This window comes from Rattus norvegicus, chromosome 8 (assembly GCF_036323735.1).
Source record: "Rattus norvegicus strain BN/NHsdMcwi chromosome 8, GRCr8, whole genome shotgun sequence".
Lineage (NCBI taxonomy): Eukaryota > Metazoa > Chordata > Mammalia > Rodentia > Muridae > Rattus > Rattus norvegicus.
This window is the reverse complement of record NC_086026.1, coordinates 73,116,417-73,134,148: the sequence shown is the minus strand read 5'-3', so window position 1 is coordinate 73,134,148 and position 17,732 is coordinate 73,116,417. Positions and strand designations below refer to the sequence as shown.

The 17,732-nt window shown below is 51.1% G+C and overlaps 1 protein-coding gene across 1 annotated transcript in view; it reads left to right on the top strand.

The window, feature by feature from the left end:
* Window positions 1-1,824: 1,824 nt before the first annotated feature.
* Smad3 (SMAD family member 3) overlaps window positions 1,825-17,732 on the top strand; it is a 110,121-nt gene continuing 94,213 nt past the window's right edge. The window contains exon 1 of the mRNA NM_013095.3: window positions 1,825-2,232. Coding sequence (NP_037227.1) covers window positions 2,027-2,232 — 206 coding nt within the window. The 5' untranslated portion in view covers window positions 1,825-2,026. The remainder of the gene's footprint in view (window positions 2,233-17,732) is intronic.

The window sequence follows — 17,732 nt, the reverse complement described above, 5'->3', positions numbered from 1 at the left end:
CCTTGGGGCTGTGTCTCCCAGGACTTTAAAGGCAGTAGTTGGTGTATCTGTGTGAACATAGCAATTAAGACTGCCCACTTTAATGCCAGTATTTGGAGGCAGAGACAGGCAGATCTGAGACCAGCTTTACAGCACAAGTTCCAGGACAGCTAGAGATACAGTGAAACCCTGTCTTGAAAAAAAAACAAAACAAAACAAAACAAAACAAAGACCTCCTTCCTTATAGTCTCTAGCATCGAGTGGGAAGCTACAGCCACCATCTAATTGGTTTGCAAGGACCGGCCTATCTACTGAGCCTCAGGGGTCTTCCTTTCAGAACTCGGTATCAGGGAGGTGGGAGGAGAAAAACCACAACCCCTGACAAGCTGCGGCTGGCGGTTGGTGGTGGGGCAGCCTCAGGGACAGAGCAGGGGGCCCCTGAAGCTTCTGGGCTGACTTTGTGGGACTGGCCACACTTCATAGGGCTTTGTAACTCGCACCGGATCTTGGTTTGCAAATAACTTGTTTCTCACCACGGGAGGGGTGTGTGTGTGTGTGTGTGTGTGTGTTCGTGCGTGCGTGTGCAAAAACAAGCATAGTCTTTAGGAGCTGAGGGCCTGCTGTAACACCTCAAATCAGTAGAGGGACCGGTGGGTAACCAGCCCTGCATTCGCCCAGTCTGCGGTAAAGCCCTAGAGCTACCCCAAGTCAGGTTCTCTTGGCTTCCCACCTAGGCTAACTTTGAATAAACTTCCTAAGTCCTCCAGGCTTGCTCTATACTTTGTGTGTGTGCTCGCGCGCGCGAGTTCACTGATTTGTAAACAAAAGCTCTCTTACTTGTTTGGTGTTGAATTTCGGATCTTCAGTAACACCCTGTAATGTTAATTCTCCCCCTCCCCCAAAGAAAAATCCTAAAGCGCCCGCATTCATTCCTTCAGGAACGCAACAGATGTCTTTGAGGCTCCTTTTCTGTAAAGAGCTTGGTTCACTGGTCCCAAAGGACCCCTGGCTCCAGCTATTGTTCAAGTTGTCACTGAGGTCTCGTAACTCCCCTTTTAAGTCTCCCTCTCCCGTTTTCCAACTCCCTCCTCAGTAGTCTCAGGCAGTCAGCCGTTCTGATCTCACCCAGCAGGAAAACAAAAACAAAACAAAAAACACCTAAAGCAGCCCCGGCCACTGAGCGAGATCAGCGCGCCTCAACTTCCTGGGCCCCGAGCTTTTTCTGAACCCCTCGCCGCGCCCGGGTCCTCTCCCAGGTGCAGCCAGCCCTTGGCGGACCGTGCCTGTTCCCTGCGAGTCTAATCCTCTCTAGTCCTTGCAACTACATCTGAACGTCTTGGGGGCAGCGAGTCCCCAGGAGTCGGGTCCCGCGGCACTTGGCAGAGCTGACGGCCGCCGTGCCCGGTGGCCCACGTGGGCGCGCTTGGCGGAGCTGGGCGGGGAAGGCCGCGGGTCCTCCCCGGAGCAGGGCGCGGGGGAGGAGCGGGGAGCCCCGGCAGCGAGGGGGCGGCGACTGCGTTGGGAAGGAGGCTGCACGCGGAGCTGCGTGAAACGTAGACTTGGGAGCGGGCGGGAGAGGAGCGGGGAGCACGGCTGCACGGCCCTGGCCGGTCCTGCAAGGCGGCGATCGCAGGGGGAGGAGCAGCAGCGCTGCAGAGGCGGAGGGATCTGCGCACCAAAGCCATCCAGGCCAGCAAAGTTTGGCTGGGGGTTGGACTTTCCTTCTCGGAGGCGGCACCCAAACAGCTACCCCGTGCGGAAACCCAAACTTTCTACTGGCACTCGGAGTCTCGCGGCCGCCGCCTCCGCCCCGCGCGTCCCGGGCCTGTCCGTCAGTCCGTCGGTCCGCGTGGAGCCGCTCGGGCGCCGCCGTGTTCCGGATCCCCGCAACTGCAGTGCCGCTATCCTGGCCGGGACGCCTGGGCAAGTTCTCCAGAGTTAAAAGCGAAGTTCGGGCGCGGCGCAGGCCGAGCTGCCTCTGTGCGCCCCCGGCGTCCCCAGTGCGTCCAGCCCCGCCGGGGGCGCCGGTGACCCTTCCGTGCCAGCCATGTCGTCCATCCTGCCCTTCACCCCCCCGATCGTGAAGCGCCTGCTGGGCTGGAAGAAGGGCGAGCAGAACGGGCAGGAGGAGAAGTGGTGCGAGAAGGCGGTCAAGAGCTTGGTGAAGAAGCTCAAGAAGACGGGGCAGTTGGACGAGCTGGAGAAGGCCATCACCACGCAGAACGTGAACACCAAGTGCATTACCATCCCCAGGTGGGGTCCCAGAGCGGCGAGGGGTGGGGGGACGCGCCGGCCCAGCCCCCTAGCGCGGCCCGGTTGGATAAGGAGGGAGGGTGGGAGGGTGTGTGTGTGTGTGTGTGTGTGTGTGTGTGTGTGTGTGTGTGTGTGTGTGTGTTGGATAAGGAGGGAGGGTGGGAGGGTGTGTGTGTGTGTGTGTGTGTGTGTGTGTGTGTGTGTGTGTGTGTGTATGTGTGTGTGTTCGCGCGCGCCTGTAGGGGACGGAGAGTGGGTGGAGGGACCCCAAACAAAACCTTCGGATTTGTCCAGGCTCAGAGCCCAGGCTTCCGTGCGGCATTTTGGCTTCTAGACCTTAACGATCGCCAGCTGCCTCTGGGCAGCGGGGATGCTTCTGAGCTTGGCCCCCTAACTCTCGGGGCTTCGGGCTCCAAGTGGAGGCCCCGCTTTGTTCGGCTCTGCCGGCCGAGCCCCTCCTCCTCCGCCGCCTCCCGCCCCGGGCTCCTGGAGGTGGTGGCGTGTGTCCCTTTCTTTTCTTCAGCTCTGTTCCCCCATTTCTTTTCCTCGTCTACAGGAATGCAGTCGGTACAGCTGTGGGTGAGGAGCGGGAGCCCGTTGATTGACAGATTCCTTCTTCGCTCTTTCTTTGCCTTGGGATTAGCATTTTTACTGAGTATTTTTAGATTTGGTTGTGCCAGCCTCCCGCCCCCTGTGCACGCATGCACGCACGCACTTAGTTAGAGAGCAGAGCACCGACTTTGAAGCGGGAGAAACAAGTGGCAGAAAGTAGGGGCTTTCCCTCTTCCCACCCCACCCCTGCTGGTTTGCGATCTTTTAAATCCAGGGTATTCTGGTGCCTAGAATCGAGCAGGCAGCTCCAGGCAGATAACAAAACACCCTAGGGCTGGCCTCCCATCGGCCCTGCATTCCTGTAGAGCCTCTTTTCCCAAAGCGCTTTGCCATCTGTCCTGACCTCCTTTATCCTTCCCATCGGGCTAGAGGAGTCGGGCGGGAGCTCACAGATGGCTGATGGAAGGGGTCAGTGACTTCGCTCCCAAGGCCTTCTAGAGCATAGTCGCGTCTGGGCAATGGGGTGAGAGCACTTTAGTCTTCTGGTTTTGTTTTGTTTTTTCCTTCTCAGACACCTTTAAAGACTGATTCCAGATGAGGGGCAGGTGGGAATGTTTGGGGACGTCCCTGGCTGCAGAGGGATGGGGGGAGGGCTCCCAGGACCTACACTAGTAGAGGTCATCACTGTTCTGGGTCCTGGTAGCTTCCATCCTTGGCCACCTGCTCAAGGCAGCTGTGTATGGGCTGCCAGCCCTGATAGTAAGGCACAAAACAATGTCTGTCCACAGGGACCTAGGGTTGGCCTTCCTTGGAAATAAACACCACATATGGTGGGAATGCCGACTTAAAAAAAAAAAAAGAAACCAAACAAAAATAAAAGTCTTATCAACTCCAAACCTGAGTGGGTGGATCCTACTGAAGAGGGAAGGCTGTGTGTTGTCTGCTCGGCCTCTGAGCCTCTGCCAGCCGGCTTCAGGGGACCTGGTGTGATGTGGTGGTTTTCTCCGGTTTCCCCTTCTCCTTTATCGTTTCGATGGAGCAGGATGGTTGAGTTTCATAGGGCTCTGTCAGATCTGGAGACGCAGCCTTTTCCCAATCTGCCTGGGTGCACCCAGCCCAAGCGCTTTCTGTTCTGAGCCCTCCTCCAGAGCTATCAACTACGAAGCTGCAGAGTGTTTCACAATTTACAAGGCACGAACGTGCCTGGAGGACAACAGAACCGGGACACAGAAAAGGCACGGAGGTCTAGAACGATCTTGCTTTCAAAGTGACAGAACTTAGAGAGGCAAAGCATTCGACTAGATCTGGCGTACCCTTTCTCCCAGGTTGTTTTGTCCGGGGTGGGTAGTAGATCTCTTCTGCCTGCAAGGCTCTTGGTTAATCTTTGGGCTGGGGGCAGCTTGGAGGAGAGGCTGTGCCTTCCTCACCGGCAGGTAAAAGTTAGTGTGGTACTGAGAGTTCAGGCTAATGCCTGTGCTCCCAGCCTCCTAGGACTGGGTACCTTCAGCCTGGGCCTAGGAGGCCAGGTAAGGAAGCGGGGTGTTCATTCGTTGGCTCTTTGGCTGCAACCGATGACCGAACCCAGGGCTTCCTGCATGTTAGGCAAGCCCTCTGCTGCTGACCTACCCTCCCAGGCCTGGGATTCTTTTCTTTCATCTTTTCTCAACTAGTGAGACCCAGTTGCTTGGGTGGATCCAGACAAAGGTGGATTTCCATCCCTGGATTTTGTGCCCACGCCTCTGGGTCACCCTGTCTCCCTTGGCAACAGCTGCTGCTGTTTTGGCCATGGGCAGAAAGCTAAAGGCCACGTCTTGGGGAGGCGACTAGTTGGCTTCCTGCTGGTGCGATCCCTGTGTCTGCTAAGCCCAGGGCTTGTGTGTTGCTTGTCACATTGCTGCCTTTGAGAACTAGGGCTTTGGAAAGCAGACAAAGGAAAGTGTGTGACTTAGTCACCCGCTTCGTGTGGGGCGGGACACTGGGTGCCTTAGTACATTCTGTCAAATCTGGAGCTGGTCTTTGAGGACTCTCTGTCTGAGATGTGAAACAGACATCTTGAGCAGCAGTGGCACCTTTTGGCTATGGTAGCTATCTGCCCCATGCTGGCTTCTTTTTCCCAGCTTTAGGCACATTCAGTGACCAGGGGAACTGGAGTGATACAGGCTTGCTTCCCTTCACAGAGAGGCGGTGTGGGAGTTTCGCTTTACTCCACAGAGCAGTGAGCGGGGCATCTCAGATCTGGCAGGGGTGGGGCAGAGCCATGCCAACAGCCCACTCCCCCCTGCTTGAGCATCTGAGAGGAGACACAGGTGTCTCCCTCTCCAGTTCCTAAAGGAAAGCTGAAGCACCCGCCTTTGAGAGAGACAGGTCAGCGCAGCGGTTAGCCTTCACTGGATCAAGCAGAAGGTCTCTCTGGTTTAGAAGGGATCTTGGTTACAGAGCACCAAGTCCAGAGGGAAAATCAAGAGGTGAAGTAGGTTTTACAGGAAGCACTCCTCCCTCCTTTGTTCACTCCCTTTGTAGTATGACCTCCTCCTGGGGCCTCCAGGGACTTTGTTAGACTACCCTCAACTAGTGGAGAGAGGAAAAGTATCTTTACTTGTAATAGCTTCTGGGGACAGAAATACCAAGGCTGTAGATAATGCCTGATAGGTCTCAGGCCAATCACCGTGGTGTAAACCGTTGGCAACAAGCCTCCTCTTAGCATGTAACCCATCACGACGGAGGTGAGGGTTGGGGGATGGGGAGAGTGTGTGTGTGTGTGTGTGTGTGTGTGTGTGTGTGTAGGCGCTGCAGAACAGCAGATAGCTGACTAGAGGGCTGACCAGAGTCAGTAGTCTCTGGTTGCAGGAACTTTGACCTTTGCTGCTTGGTCCCAGGGCAGAATGTTTGCATCCATATTTTCTGCAGACAGCCTTTTACTCTCAGTTTCTAATCAGGGAATATAGGACTGTTTCTTGTGTACTCAGTGATATTACCCAGACTCATGAGATATGGTCTCTGCCCCGGTGTTATTCGCCCTAGAGAGGGATGCAGAGATATGTTTGAGAAGATGGGGGGTTTTGGAGGTTGGCAGTGCTGTGGGGAAGGTGAGTGTGATACGTGCTTTACCGTGAAGCACAGCAGCAGAATAGCAAACAGTGGCAGCCACCTGCTTTCTCTGGGGAAGATAAATCCTACCCAAGCCCTGGAGTTCAGGTCCCTGCCTGGATTTAAAATCATCTGTACTGTATCACTGTGCTGATTGATTGATTGATTGACTGTGTGCACGTGTGGCTCCAGGAGTGTTTGCAGATGTACTGGGGAGATTGTTTGTACGTGTGTGTGTGTGTGTGTGTGTGTGTGTGTGTGTGTGTGTGTGTGTGTGTTTGCCCTGTGTCCTCGTTCATCACTTTGATGGTGGGACTTATTCACTTATCAAGTGCTTGCTGAGCTGGCAGGAGCTGGGCACCCGCTCTCAAGGAACTCAGCACCAGGACAGAGGTGGAACAGTGCTCTGGGTGGGACCAGCATGTGTGTGTGGGAGGTTGGTGTGTGCTGGATACCTGGTTGGGGTGATGGTCGGAGGAGTTTGGACTGTATGGAGCTCCTGGGAACTTGGCCTTTGGTTTATTACTATTAGTGTATGTTCATTGTACAAACCAGACTTCTTCGTGACATTTTAGAGTCTTGTATTTTGCTCATACTTACCGCCCCTTACACCCTGCTCTCTCATCCGGTGCTGGTTTCCTTATAGTCCCTCTTCTAGTTTCATGTCTTACACATATTTTTAAAAACTCTAGATTCTGCATATGTCAAAAGGCGCACTATGTCTCAATGTGATTTTTGCTTAACATTGTCATCCCCAGTTCTACCCATTCTCCTTGAAACATTTCCCCCACCCTCTGTGCGTGCGTGCGTGCGTGCGTGCGTGCGTGTGTGTGTGTGTGTGTGTGCCTGTCTGTCTGTCTGTCTGTCTGTCTGTCTGCGTGTTATGTGTCTGTGTTTGTGTGAGCGTGTGCTTGTTCGTGTGTTGGGACCTGAGGACAGTTGTCTTGCATGACACTTTTATCTGCTGGGCTTTTGCCAAGCACACAGCTGCTGTGACTCTCTTACCTGTCACTTGCACAGAAGGGCCTATGAGCTGAGTGCTGTCTAGGACCCAACTCTAAAGTGTTTTCTCTTTGAAGTAAAGGGCAACTTAGCGTGGTGACAAACCTGAAATTCAGGTTTTCTCAGTGGGAGCAGGAACTCTAGCAGGGGCCTGTGGGCGCTCACCTTAACTTTTGGTATGACTTGGCTTTTCATGTCTCTCATGACATGCTGGGGGAAAAATTCCATTAACCCCAGTTTCTGAAAAGACATTAGAACCTTTACTAGGTTCTTTTAGAAGTCTTTGCAAGGACGTAAACACTTTAAAGTGCTTTGTTTATTTATGTGCATGTGTGTATATGCATGTGAGTGCAATGTTCACAGGGATCAGAAGGGAAGTCACCCCCAGATAGAGTGACAGTCAGTTGTGAGACATCCCACCTGCTGCTGGAGTCTGATCCCCATCTTCTGTTAGAGCAACATGCGCTCTTAATGGCCTAGCTATCTTTCTACCATCTCAAAAAGTTATTTTTACTTTGTTTGTGAGTGAGGGTACATGCGTACCATAGCTTATATGTTAAGGTCAGATGATGACTTCTGAGAGTTCGTTCTCTCTACTGTGAATTACAGGCATTGAACTTGGGCCATCAGGTACATGGTAAGAGAGTTTACCTGCTGAAACATCTTGAAGGTCCTGGACATAAACATTTAAATGACCATTTTAATGACAGAAAAAAAATGGATGAGTGGAATCATCGTTTAGTTTTGATGAGACTTGCAAGAGGTTGATGACAATGGAGAGAATTAGGTTTGAGCTTATCACATCAGGACTCTAATTAAAATGAGTTTTTGAAAAATAAATATTGGTTTAATAATGCAAACTTGCAATTGCTGCTGTATTATAATGGAAATAAAATTAACAGAATTTGATGGACTGAATGACTATTAATTTCCACCCATTAATTTATTAGGCGAATTTAATGCCATCTGGTGCTCTGCACAGCTATTATTCTTGGTGTGCCTCGGTGGAATAAATAGGGCTGGGCGGGGCTTGCTCATTTGAAATGAGACTATATTCTCTTATGGTATCCCCCTGGCTCTTGGTCTCCCAGAAGCCCTCTCTTAGAGTCAAATTTCCAAGGTGGAAAGCAACAGGATCTTGAATATTTAGTTAATGTCTGTTCCGATCTCCTTTTCTGTACTGACTGATGTATTAACTGTCTTTCTTGTTATTGTACAAAAAGATCCCTACAAAAGCAGCGTAAAAGGGAGGAAGGGCTTAATTTGACTTGCAGCTCAGGTGACAGTTTATCAAGGAAGCAGGAGTTTGGAGTGACTGGTCACGTGACATCCGCCTCAGGAAACAGAGCGAGATGGATGCTGCTTCTCACTTTATTTAGTCCAGGACACCTGCTGCCCACAGTTAGAGTGGGTCCCCTCAACTCAGTGAACCCAACTGAGAAATTCCCTTACAGACATACCCAGAGCTTTGTTTTCATGGTAATTCTAAATTTCATCACCTTGACAATCAAGACTAACTATGACAGCAGTTAAACACACACACACACACACACACAAAAACCCCAAGGATAAACCCCATTTGTTTTCCCTAAATCATGTCTGATAGTCTTGGTGGATACAAGGCTGCTCATGGGGTAGGAGGTAAGGGGCAGTTTAGCATCTCCATCTTCCCTCAAGCACAGGGGTTCCTAGAAACAGTAACAAATTGGCCTGGGGAGCTTTTTATTTATTACTTATTTGTGTGTATGTATGTGTGGGGTACCATGTGCCACAGGATGCACATGTATGTCAGAGTACAGTGTGAGTGAACCAGTTATTTCCTTTTACCACTTAGGTCCTGGGGATCAAACTCGGGCTTTCAGGCTTGGTGGCAAATGCCTTTGCTCCCTGAGCTCACTCCCCAGTCCAGGAGTGTGGTTTCTGCAACAAAGAAGTGTCTAGGAGGCCTTGTCTAGTTTGTTATTGTTTCCTTTAGTATACTGTGCAGGTGTTCACTCCCTGCCCTGGGTGACAGGGACATGATGAGGAAGAGGGCTAATTCCTCTGGTTCCCTCAGTACCTTCCTACCTGCCAGCTGGTCAAACACGGGAGCTGTAAGACGTTGTGTGTGTTTATCTCCAGATAATTTGTAAATAGAATTTGCTTGGTGCTAAGAAACCAGTCCCCTCAAACTCTGAAATAGATTAACTGCTAACAAAGTCAGTCTCTCTCTCTCCTCTCTCTCTCTCTCTCTCTCTCTCTCTCTTTCTCTCTCTCTCTCTTTCTCTCTCTGTCTATCTCTCTGTGCGTGTGTGTGTATGTATTGAGAGAGAAAATGTACACATTATTCTGTGTTGACTTCCTTAACAGTGTGAGAAATATCGTATCTGCAGGACAAGTGGCTCTGTCCTCAGTGGCATGTCTGAGGCCCCTGCTGCGAACAACTGCCTGCCACAGTAGCACACTGGTACACACACGATGTTTTGACAGGGAGACTCAGTTTAAACTGAAAACACAGTAGAAGCCATTAATTAAGAAGCTTGGCTAATTCTGGACGCAGCTAAAAGTTTGTTTAGCAGACTCCATAAATGCTATCAAAGAAGACTTCCTTAATGCACTGGGTCAGAGCTTGCTTTGGAAGCAGGCATGACAGACATAGGGGGGTGGGGTTCTAAACCTCGCTCTGTTTTTGATTCTCTGTGTGATCTGGGGGCAGGTCACTTAATTTCTCTGCCTCTCAGTTGTTCTCAGCTGGTAGATAGTCTAGGTAGCAAGTTCTGGAGGAGGGCTCCCAGGACTCTGCTTTGATTTTCATATAAGCATTCTAGAAATTTCTGAAGCCATTTAAGAATTGTACTGTCTTTGTTCTGGGGGGTGGTGGTGGTCGGGCATGTGCCACAGGTGCAGAAGTGGAGGTCGGAGGACCACTTGTCGGTTGTATGGATCCCTGGTTGTCAGGAACTGGGTGGACAGGCTTGGTGTCAGGCACCAATTACCCACTGAACCATCTCACTAGCCCCGATTTAGAGGTTCTTTTTTTGGCGTACAACTGGCTCATTAATTGAATCACGAATCTTCTTTAATTATCATCAGTCCGGTGCCAATTAATTTATAAAGTGAGTAAACAGCTCTGTGGCTCAGTCTTTAATTTTGTTGTCCTCTCCCCTTGCACTCCCGGCCCCCTCGCCACCCTCGTCTAAATCGGCAAACCTGAACTACAAAGGCGTGTAAAAATACCCGATGTGAGGATGAAGCCTGGAGACCGTGTGTCTTCAGATGCAGCGAGGGGTTTGCCTTCCTTTGTTGCTATTTTTGGCTATTCTTGGAGCAGGAAGTTGACTTTAATGACCACAGATGCCTAAAAACGGTTAACTACAAGAGGTGGGCATTCTAGCAGATACCTGTGGAAATGTTTGCTCATGTCAGTGTTTACCCAAGAAGCTTCCTTTATTTATTTTCAAGTGTCTAAACAAAGACAGACACTACCTCCAATTACGCAAGCAGAGGGAGCTTACAAGTGTGAGCCCCGTCTAGGAAATGGAAAACGAGTTTCTTTGAGTTCATTCTTTTTCTGTGTCCCAAGGCTTTCCCCACTCGCATCTGGCAAGTTCTCTGTGCTCCACTGGGCGTTTGTTTGGGGCGAGTACTGTTTAGAAAGCAGCATACAGGTTTGCCTTGGAAACCAGTTACCCATCTGACTGCTCCAGCTGCCAAGCTCTGTATTGCCCATTCCTGAGCCAATTGTGGCCCAGAGGGGCCCTGGTGTGTGTGTGTGTGTGTGTGTGTGTGTGTGTGTGTGTGTGTGTGTGTGTGGTATGTGTGGTATGTGTGTGTGGTATGTGTGTGCGTGTGTGTGTGTATGTGTGGTATGTGTGTGCATGCGTGTGTGTGTGTGTGTGTGTGTGTATGTGTATGTATGTATGTGGTGTTTAAAAGCTTTTGACAACTTTTGACAATACTATTGCTTTTTGGGTGTGTGTTTTTTAAAGGTCTGTTTTGACGCTGTCACAGCTCAAAAATGCCAAAAGGCATTTTTTCCTTAAAAAATCACCTCTGGGCTGAGCCCAAATGGAGTAATGGATCCAGAAAGAGCTCTTTTTTTCCTTCTTTTCTTTTCTTTTCCTTTCTTTTTCTTTCCTTTCCTTTCCTTCCTTTCCCTTTCCTTTCCTTTCCTTCCTTTCCTTTTCTCTTCTAACTCTGTCTCTTTTTCTTTCCTTCTTTTTTTCTCCCCAGCTACAAGTGTCAGACCGAGTGCTAAGGCAGACAGAACACTGGATGTATCTGCTCCCATGCCTCTCTTAGCTTGCCCAGGCCCTGACTCAAGGTGGACTGCCACTCTCTGTTCCCTAATGTGTTTGTCACATATCACCTGTGGAGTGGGAGAGGAAGCCAGGACATTATAACAAAGCAGAGAGGAGGTAGCCTTGGTCATATCTTTTGCTCAGTTCTGCCGTATGAAAAATGGGAGTAGCACTACCAACCTCACATAAGCGTGAGCTAAGATGGCGCGGGTACCTAGTCCATGTGTGCAGCTCATAGTAGGTGCTCAGTAAACACACCTTTTCTTTCTCAAGAAGGACATTTGGTGATGGCACCAGCAGGGCACCCTGGAGATCCCTGGTCTCATAGCCCCCCATCTGGAAGAATGGCAATTCATGTAAGGCAAGGATCTTTTTCCAATACTTGTACCCCCAAAGTGCCCAGCCATGCCACTTATTGGCTGGGGTTCTTGAGGACTATTAGAAAAATAATTGATGTTCTTCAGGTGCCCTCCACTCTGTCCCCCTTACCCCTCCCCCTACTCTAGGGTCATTTAAAACATTGTTTGGCTGACTAAAAATAATAGCATTGAAAACAAACTCTGATGAATCAGTGCTCTGGGTGGGGGATGGGTGAGATCCCCAAGTAGAGCCCTGTGACTCACAGTTTGTGACTGATAGCTGCCTCTAAGTGTGTGCTGTTTATTGTTGCTGGTGTTTTCTTGGGGACAGGGTTGGAATGCTGTCCTCCTGAAGTTTTACCAGCAGCTGGCTTGGCTGTTGCCAGAAGCTCGGGGCTACAAAATGACCTGGATATGGGCCCTGGAGCCTTTGGCTGCTTACCAGGCTGTGGAGAAGGGGTTCATGCTTGGAGAACAGGGTTTAGCTCTCCTACTTGCATGTACAGGGTCAAGGGACAGGGCTGTGTCAGGCCTGCATCACCTCTTCCAGGTCCAACATCTAAGGGCGGACTTTCCTACAGACAGCAGGTGTACTCACAGGCACAAACAGGACACAAGGTGCAAGAGGATCAGGCAGAGAATTGCCTAGAATGTGAAGTGCAGTATGAAACATAACCATGGTGTGTGTGAGGCCCCTAAAGTGTAGGGTGTCCCTAGACTGACCCAGGGCTGGCTCACCTGGGTCTCTGCATTGGGAACCAAGGTGTCGGAGAATTTTAAGCTCATACCTGGGCTTCTGGGTTGTGTTAAGGCATTTCCCAAGGTGGGACACCGGGAGCTATTCTGGTCTAGTCTATTCCTATGCTCTCTTCTGGAGCATGCCATGTAGCACACAGGCTTGCCTGTGTTTAACCTGTGTTAGCAGCAGGGCCTATTACAGCACCACGAGCTCAGCAAAATGACCCTGGCTATTCCCATCCCACTGCACCAGGGACCGGATTGTGGAGAAATCTCTAGGAGTTGATTTTCCTTACCTGGAACCTAGGCTGGTGTGGTTCAAGTGGTGCTGATTACACTGTCCAGCTTGAGGGTCGACAGGGAGCCTGGCCCCTAAGTGTGCATTTGATTTTGGAGAACTGACTTCGTGTTGGGCCTCACAAGTCACAGAGATGAAGTCCTGTCTGTGAACTGTCCAGAGGCATAGAGGGGTCCTTGAGAGAGACAGCCTGGTTAAGGTCATGGAGTGTTGTTTTAGAGCCTAGAGGGAGAGCAGCCATTCTCTGATCATCAGAAGGTTTCATAGAAGAGATAATGCTCTAGCTGGCCATCATGGAGGCAGAAGAGGCTGGGAGTCGGGTAGGAGACTGTGTAGAGTGCAGGCCAGACAGCGTGGAGAGGGCTAGTGTCTGGGAGAGTCAGGGCAGCTCAGGGTGGCTACAGTGAGGAAATGGGAGAGGCCAGAGAGTCGGGAAGGATGGTGCCAAGCAGTTGGGTCAGCCAAGCTCGGTGTCTGGACCTTCCTCTGTAAATGTCCAGGAGATTTGAAAGCAGAGGAGTGGTGTCTAAAGCCACTGTTCACCTCCTCTCCCACCCAGGCCTTGAGGCCAGTAACAGCAGGTTTACAGCCTGAGTTATCCAGGTCAGAGACGTAATCCTTGCACTGCCATGTGGACAGCTCTAGGCTATGTCTGGAGCAGGTTGAAATGGTGTTTTGCCCGTCAGTAGCAAAGGCGCCTTGTTCAGCCAGGAGGCTCCGGAGCAAGCATTCAGGTAATCAGCCATGACTCATGTCATAGGTTCCTTGGGAAATGAGGGGGAATGTTCCGGAACTCTGTGGATGCTCGTTCTCCCTAAAGAGAGGCCATAAGACAGGATCCTGACCCCTGTGGGTCTCCCCAGGCCTGGCACAGAGTTCTTATACTGACTGCCTCTGGACAGTGTACCGCATGTTAATGGCTATCTAGGTCAGGTTTCCGATTCCAGAGCACAATGCAGCCAGCCTGCATAGCTGCACTCCACGGCAGACTCAGAGAATGCTATCGGCGAATCAGAAACAGGCTCTGTGTCTTAATGAGTCAGATAAGCAGGCCTGGTGGTACACAGCTACAGTCCCAGTACTCAGGAGATCCAGGCAGGAGATTGTAAGCTCCAGGCCAACCTGGATTACATGGTAAGGTCCTGGCTAAAAACCAAAGGGTGGTGGTGGTGAGATGTTTGAGTTGGTAGGGATGCTTCTGCCAAGACTCGCACACAGCCTGAGCTCTGTCCCTGGAACCTTCATGGTGGAGGGCTCCTAGAAGCTGTCCTCTGACTGCTACACCCATTTCTGCACATAAACATACAAAATAAACAAAAGCAAGAGAGCGACATACTCGTTTAAACATACAGAACTCTTGTCTCCTCTCTGGACAGCACCTGTAAATTACCTTACCTGTGGAGAGGCCCTTGTTATTCTTGCTAATCTAAGTTGATACGTAAGTTCTTTTTCTTCTTTAGATAAGCTTTTGTGTCTGTGAACTCCACCCCCCCCTTTTTTTTGTGAACGTATGGCATTGCTAGAAATCTGGGTGCGACCAGGGGTAACCTATGGCTGTGTAGTACCCTGAGTTCAAATCTTAGATTCTTCACGTGAGGTAAGTGGTGACCGTACAGTGCCTTCCTGTCCTCACGAGTAGAGAGGAATGGTGCCTCTGCTGCAGGCTTATGGAAGAAGCTCATGTGCTGTGTGGAGCTGTTTGCAAGAAGCAACACAGTGGCTGTGTCACCTGCCACGACTTTGTGATGCGCAGTTCTTCAGGTTTCCAGGTTCACACCCAGATTCTCACGGGGACCTCGGAGAACCATGAGCAGTCCACACACCGATAGGAGTCTATACTCAGGGCTGTTGTGCGTCCATGCCTCTGTCCTAGAGGGTAGCTGAGCCGTCCATCTTGCTGCTGTCAGAGATGGCCCGGTTGGCAGTGCAGGCCTCTGGCAGGCACAAGCTGAGCCTCCCCTGAGGTGATTCTGTTGTGTGGTGTACAGATGAGGGCCAGCTGCAGGCCGTGGCAGTGTGAGGGTTTGGCCACCTGTGTCTAGTTGGTTGTTTGCAGCACTCTGAATAGGTGGGTCACAGTGTTCACGTGGGGTGGCTGAAGCCTAGAGGGTCGGTGGCAGGATTTGGAGTTGGGGTGGCTGAGGCGTGCCCCTAGTGCCTGTCATTTTCTTACTGCCAAGACGGAAGCCGCATTAGGGAAGACTGGTTTATTTTGGCTCCGGGTTTAATCAGAGGGTGTGTCCCACTGTGATGGAGAGGATGGGGCGGCTTGGGTTTGGTCTGTGGTGGTAAGAGCTTGCAGCCTGGCTTGCTCACACCTTGGTGGATCAGGAAGCATGGTCCAGCCAGAAGCAGGGTCAGGCCGTAGTCCTCAAAGGCCCACGCTGCCGTGATTTATCTCTACCAGTCAGGCCTATAGCTCCCCAAACCGCACCTCCACCCAAAGAGAGGAGCGGGTGTCCAGACACAGGCAGCCCATGGGGACACTTCAGATCCAAGCAGGATCACTGCTGCTGTCTGTGCCCTGCCCCATGGTCACCAAGAGGAACAGCCCATGCATCCTGATAGGAAAAGCCGTGAGATAACATGAGAAAATTCGGATCAGACTCCTTAGGAAAGTTGTATGTCTCAAGAAAAGGGGTGGGCAGAGAATGGGTTTACGCCTCTTTCTAGAGTTGGGGTGGCTTTGTATGTGGTTCGTTAAACCATTCTGGATATTTCTCCTATTTTTTTTAAAGACTTAAAAAAATGATTTTATGTGTGTAGGTGTTTTGCCCGTGTGAGTGTTTGCACATCACATGCGTGCCGGGTGCCTGCGGCTGAGAAGACAGTATCAGAGCCCCTGGAACTGAGTTATACATGGCTGTGAGCCCCCAATGTGAGCCCTGGGAGCTGAACCTTGGCCCTCTGCGAGAGCAGCCAGTGCTCTTAATAGTTGAGCCATTTCTGCAGGCCCGACTCTGGGTATTCCTAAGAGTGCAGTGTGGCTTGCCATTAATAATTACAGCCAGATAGTGGTCAGATCTGAGAGAGTGGTCATCCTGAGTCACTCATCTCTGCACAGTGACTGTGATATCTGACTACGGTCACTGGGAGAATTGTACCAGCCCGTTCCCATAGTATTGCTCAGAGTGACTGGGACGTAATCCCTGCCAGCCTGGGTTCTGAGGTGAGTTGGCAGCACGATATTAAAACAGGCCCAGACCCTAACCTTGTGTAGTGAGGTGAATGCTAGGGCAGGGCTGGCTGAGTTAGGGCTCTGCTGCTAGGGGTGCTGAATAGAAGAAACCGAGTGGAGGAAGAGGGCTCAGGGATCATGGAGGGAGGGTGAGAAGTAGGGGTATCTGACCAGGCCCTGTCCTTTCTAAACCCCCACTTAACTGTCCCTGGATGACATTTAGTGGCCTGGAGCAGAGTTGTCTAACAGGGACAAAGAGCACCTCTGCTCCATTGTAGCCTTAGAAGTGCTGGTTATTGGCTGCAACTGGTGGAAGTTTAGTGGCTCATCCTTCTGCTCCAGAATTTTGGAAGGTGCTGAGGAAGGAGTTAAAAATAACAGCAAGTATGCCTTTTCTTTCTCTCCGAGTTAAGTATGAGGACTGCCAGGCTTGTGGAGCAAGCACGTGGTCCAGATTAATGAAGGCCTGTGCCAGTGGAGTCCAGTACAAGATGTGGGGGAGCACAGCAAGGTTTCCCTTCTCCCTCCTCCCCTTCCCTCCTCCCTCCTCCCTCCTCTTCTTCCTCCCACTCTCCCCTGCACCTCAGCATTTGGTTTTGCCATTGTCTAAAGTTCATCTTCCTTCTTCTCTTGCTCTAAAGAATTTACTGGAAATCCAGGGACAGCCTCGAGCACTCTGAACTCTTAAACTGTTGCACAGGCACAGCCTGGACTTCTAAGCTCTTAGGAATGCAGCTGAGGTGACAGGAACAGTAGTAACAGGATGAGAAAAGCAAGATGCCTGCTTGGAAGATGTCAGTGAGTTCTGAGGTGTCCCCTGTCTGCCTTGACGACTCTGTGGCATCTCATGGAAGGGTTTCCTCTCCCGCTCGGTCACCTACACACACATGTATGGGCTGAGTATAGACGCAGATAGTGATTAGTTATATCCTGGCTCACTGGAGATTTGGCATAGCGTTGATGACGAGGCTAGGCTGATATCATGCTGGTCCTCAGAGAATATTAAGCTGAGGCCTTTGGCTCCTGTGCTCAGGCCCTGCAGTTACCCCAGGGCCCCTCCTCCCTCTGGTCCACTTCCTACTCAGCACTGCAGCCAGGCCTCGCCATCAGGATGCTTTTGGCTGAGGCTATCCTGAATCCCATCGAACAACTTCTGCAATATGGAACCTCACCGTCTCCTCCAGATGTGGAGGTTCACACCCCAGACGGACTGGGGAACCCTCATCTTTCCACCTTTCCCTCTTCAGCTCACTGGCCTTCAGTCTTGTCCTCATGTGGCTAGATCACAGATGGACACAGTTGTTTAAAACATTAAAAAACAAAACAAAAAACAAAACCCAACATGAACAGCCCCAGGGGCCTCTCCCCTAGGGGCCTCTCCCCAGGGGCCTCTGTCCTGGAAAGAATCCAGATGTGTCATTGGCCTGTCATGTTACACGCAGTCAATGGCAGCTATAGTGGATTGTCAGCAGGCTTGGGCCCAGTAGGGTGCTTAGTGTGGCACTAGGCACTTCTTAATTAATACCTATTGACTCCAAGTCTCCAGGAGTGGGGCTCTGGGCTCATCCAGGTGTGGACAGCATGGCAAAGAACTCATGTGCTTGGTCCCATCTCCTGTCCTTGCTGTCTGGGGGGAGGTGAAAATAACTGTGCTCAGACCACCTAGCAGGCAGCCGATGGCGGCCCGGAGCATACTGGCAGCTTTAGTTGTGTGTGAAGGAGAAAGAAAGTCAACCGGAGGGGACCTCTGGGCCTCTGAGTACGGTGCCCAAAGGCTATGCGCTTTTTTGTGACCCAAAGCCACACCCACAGGTCCCCTAAGGCAGTTCAGATCTCTGTCTTCAGCAGTCGCTCATCAGCAGTCGCTCATCAGCACACTTCCCTCCGAGGAAGGTAACACCTGCCCTTGCGTTTGCAGTGGGGCGAGATACCACACCCAGTGTTTCCTTCTGCAGGGAAGCAGTTGTCTAGAGATTCCTAAGGGATTCCAGAGTTCTCTGCGCTCC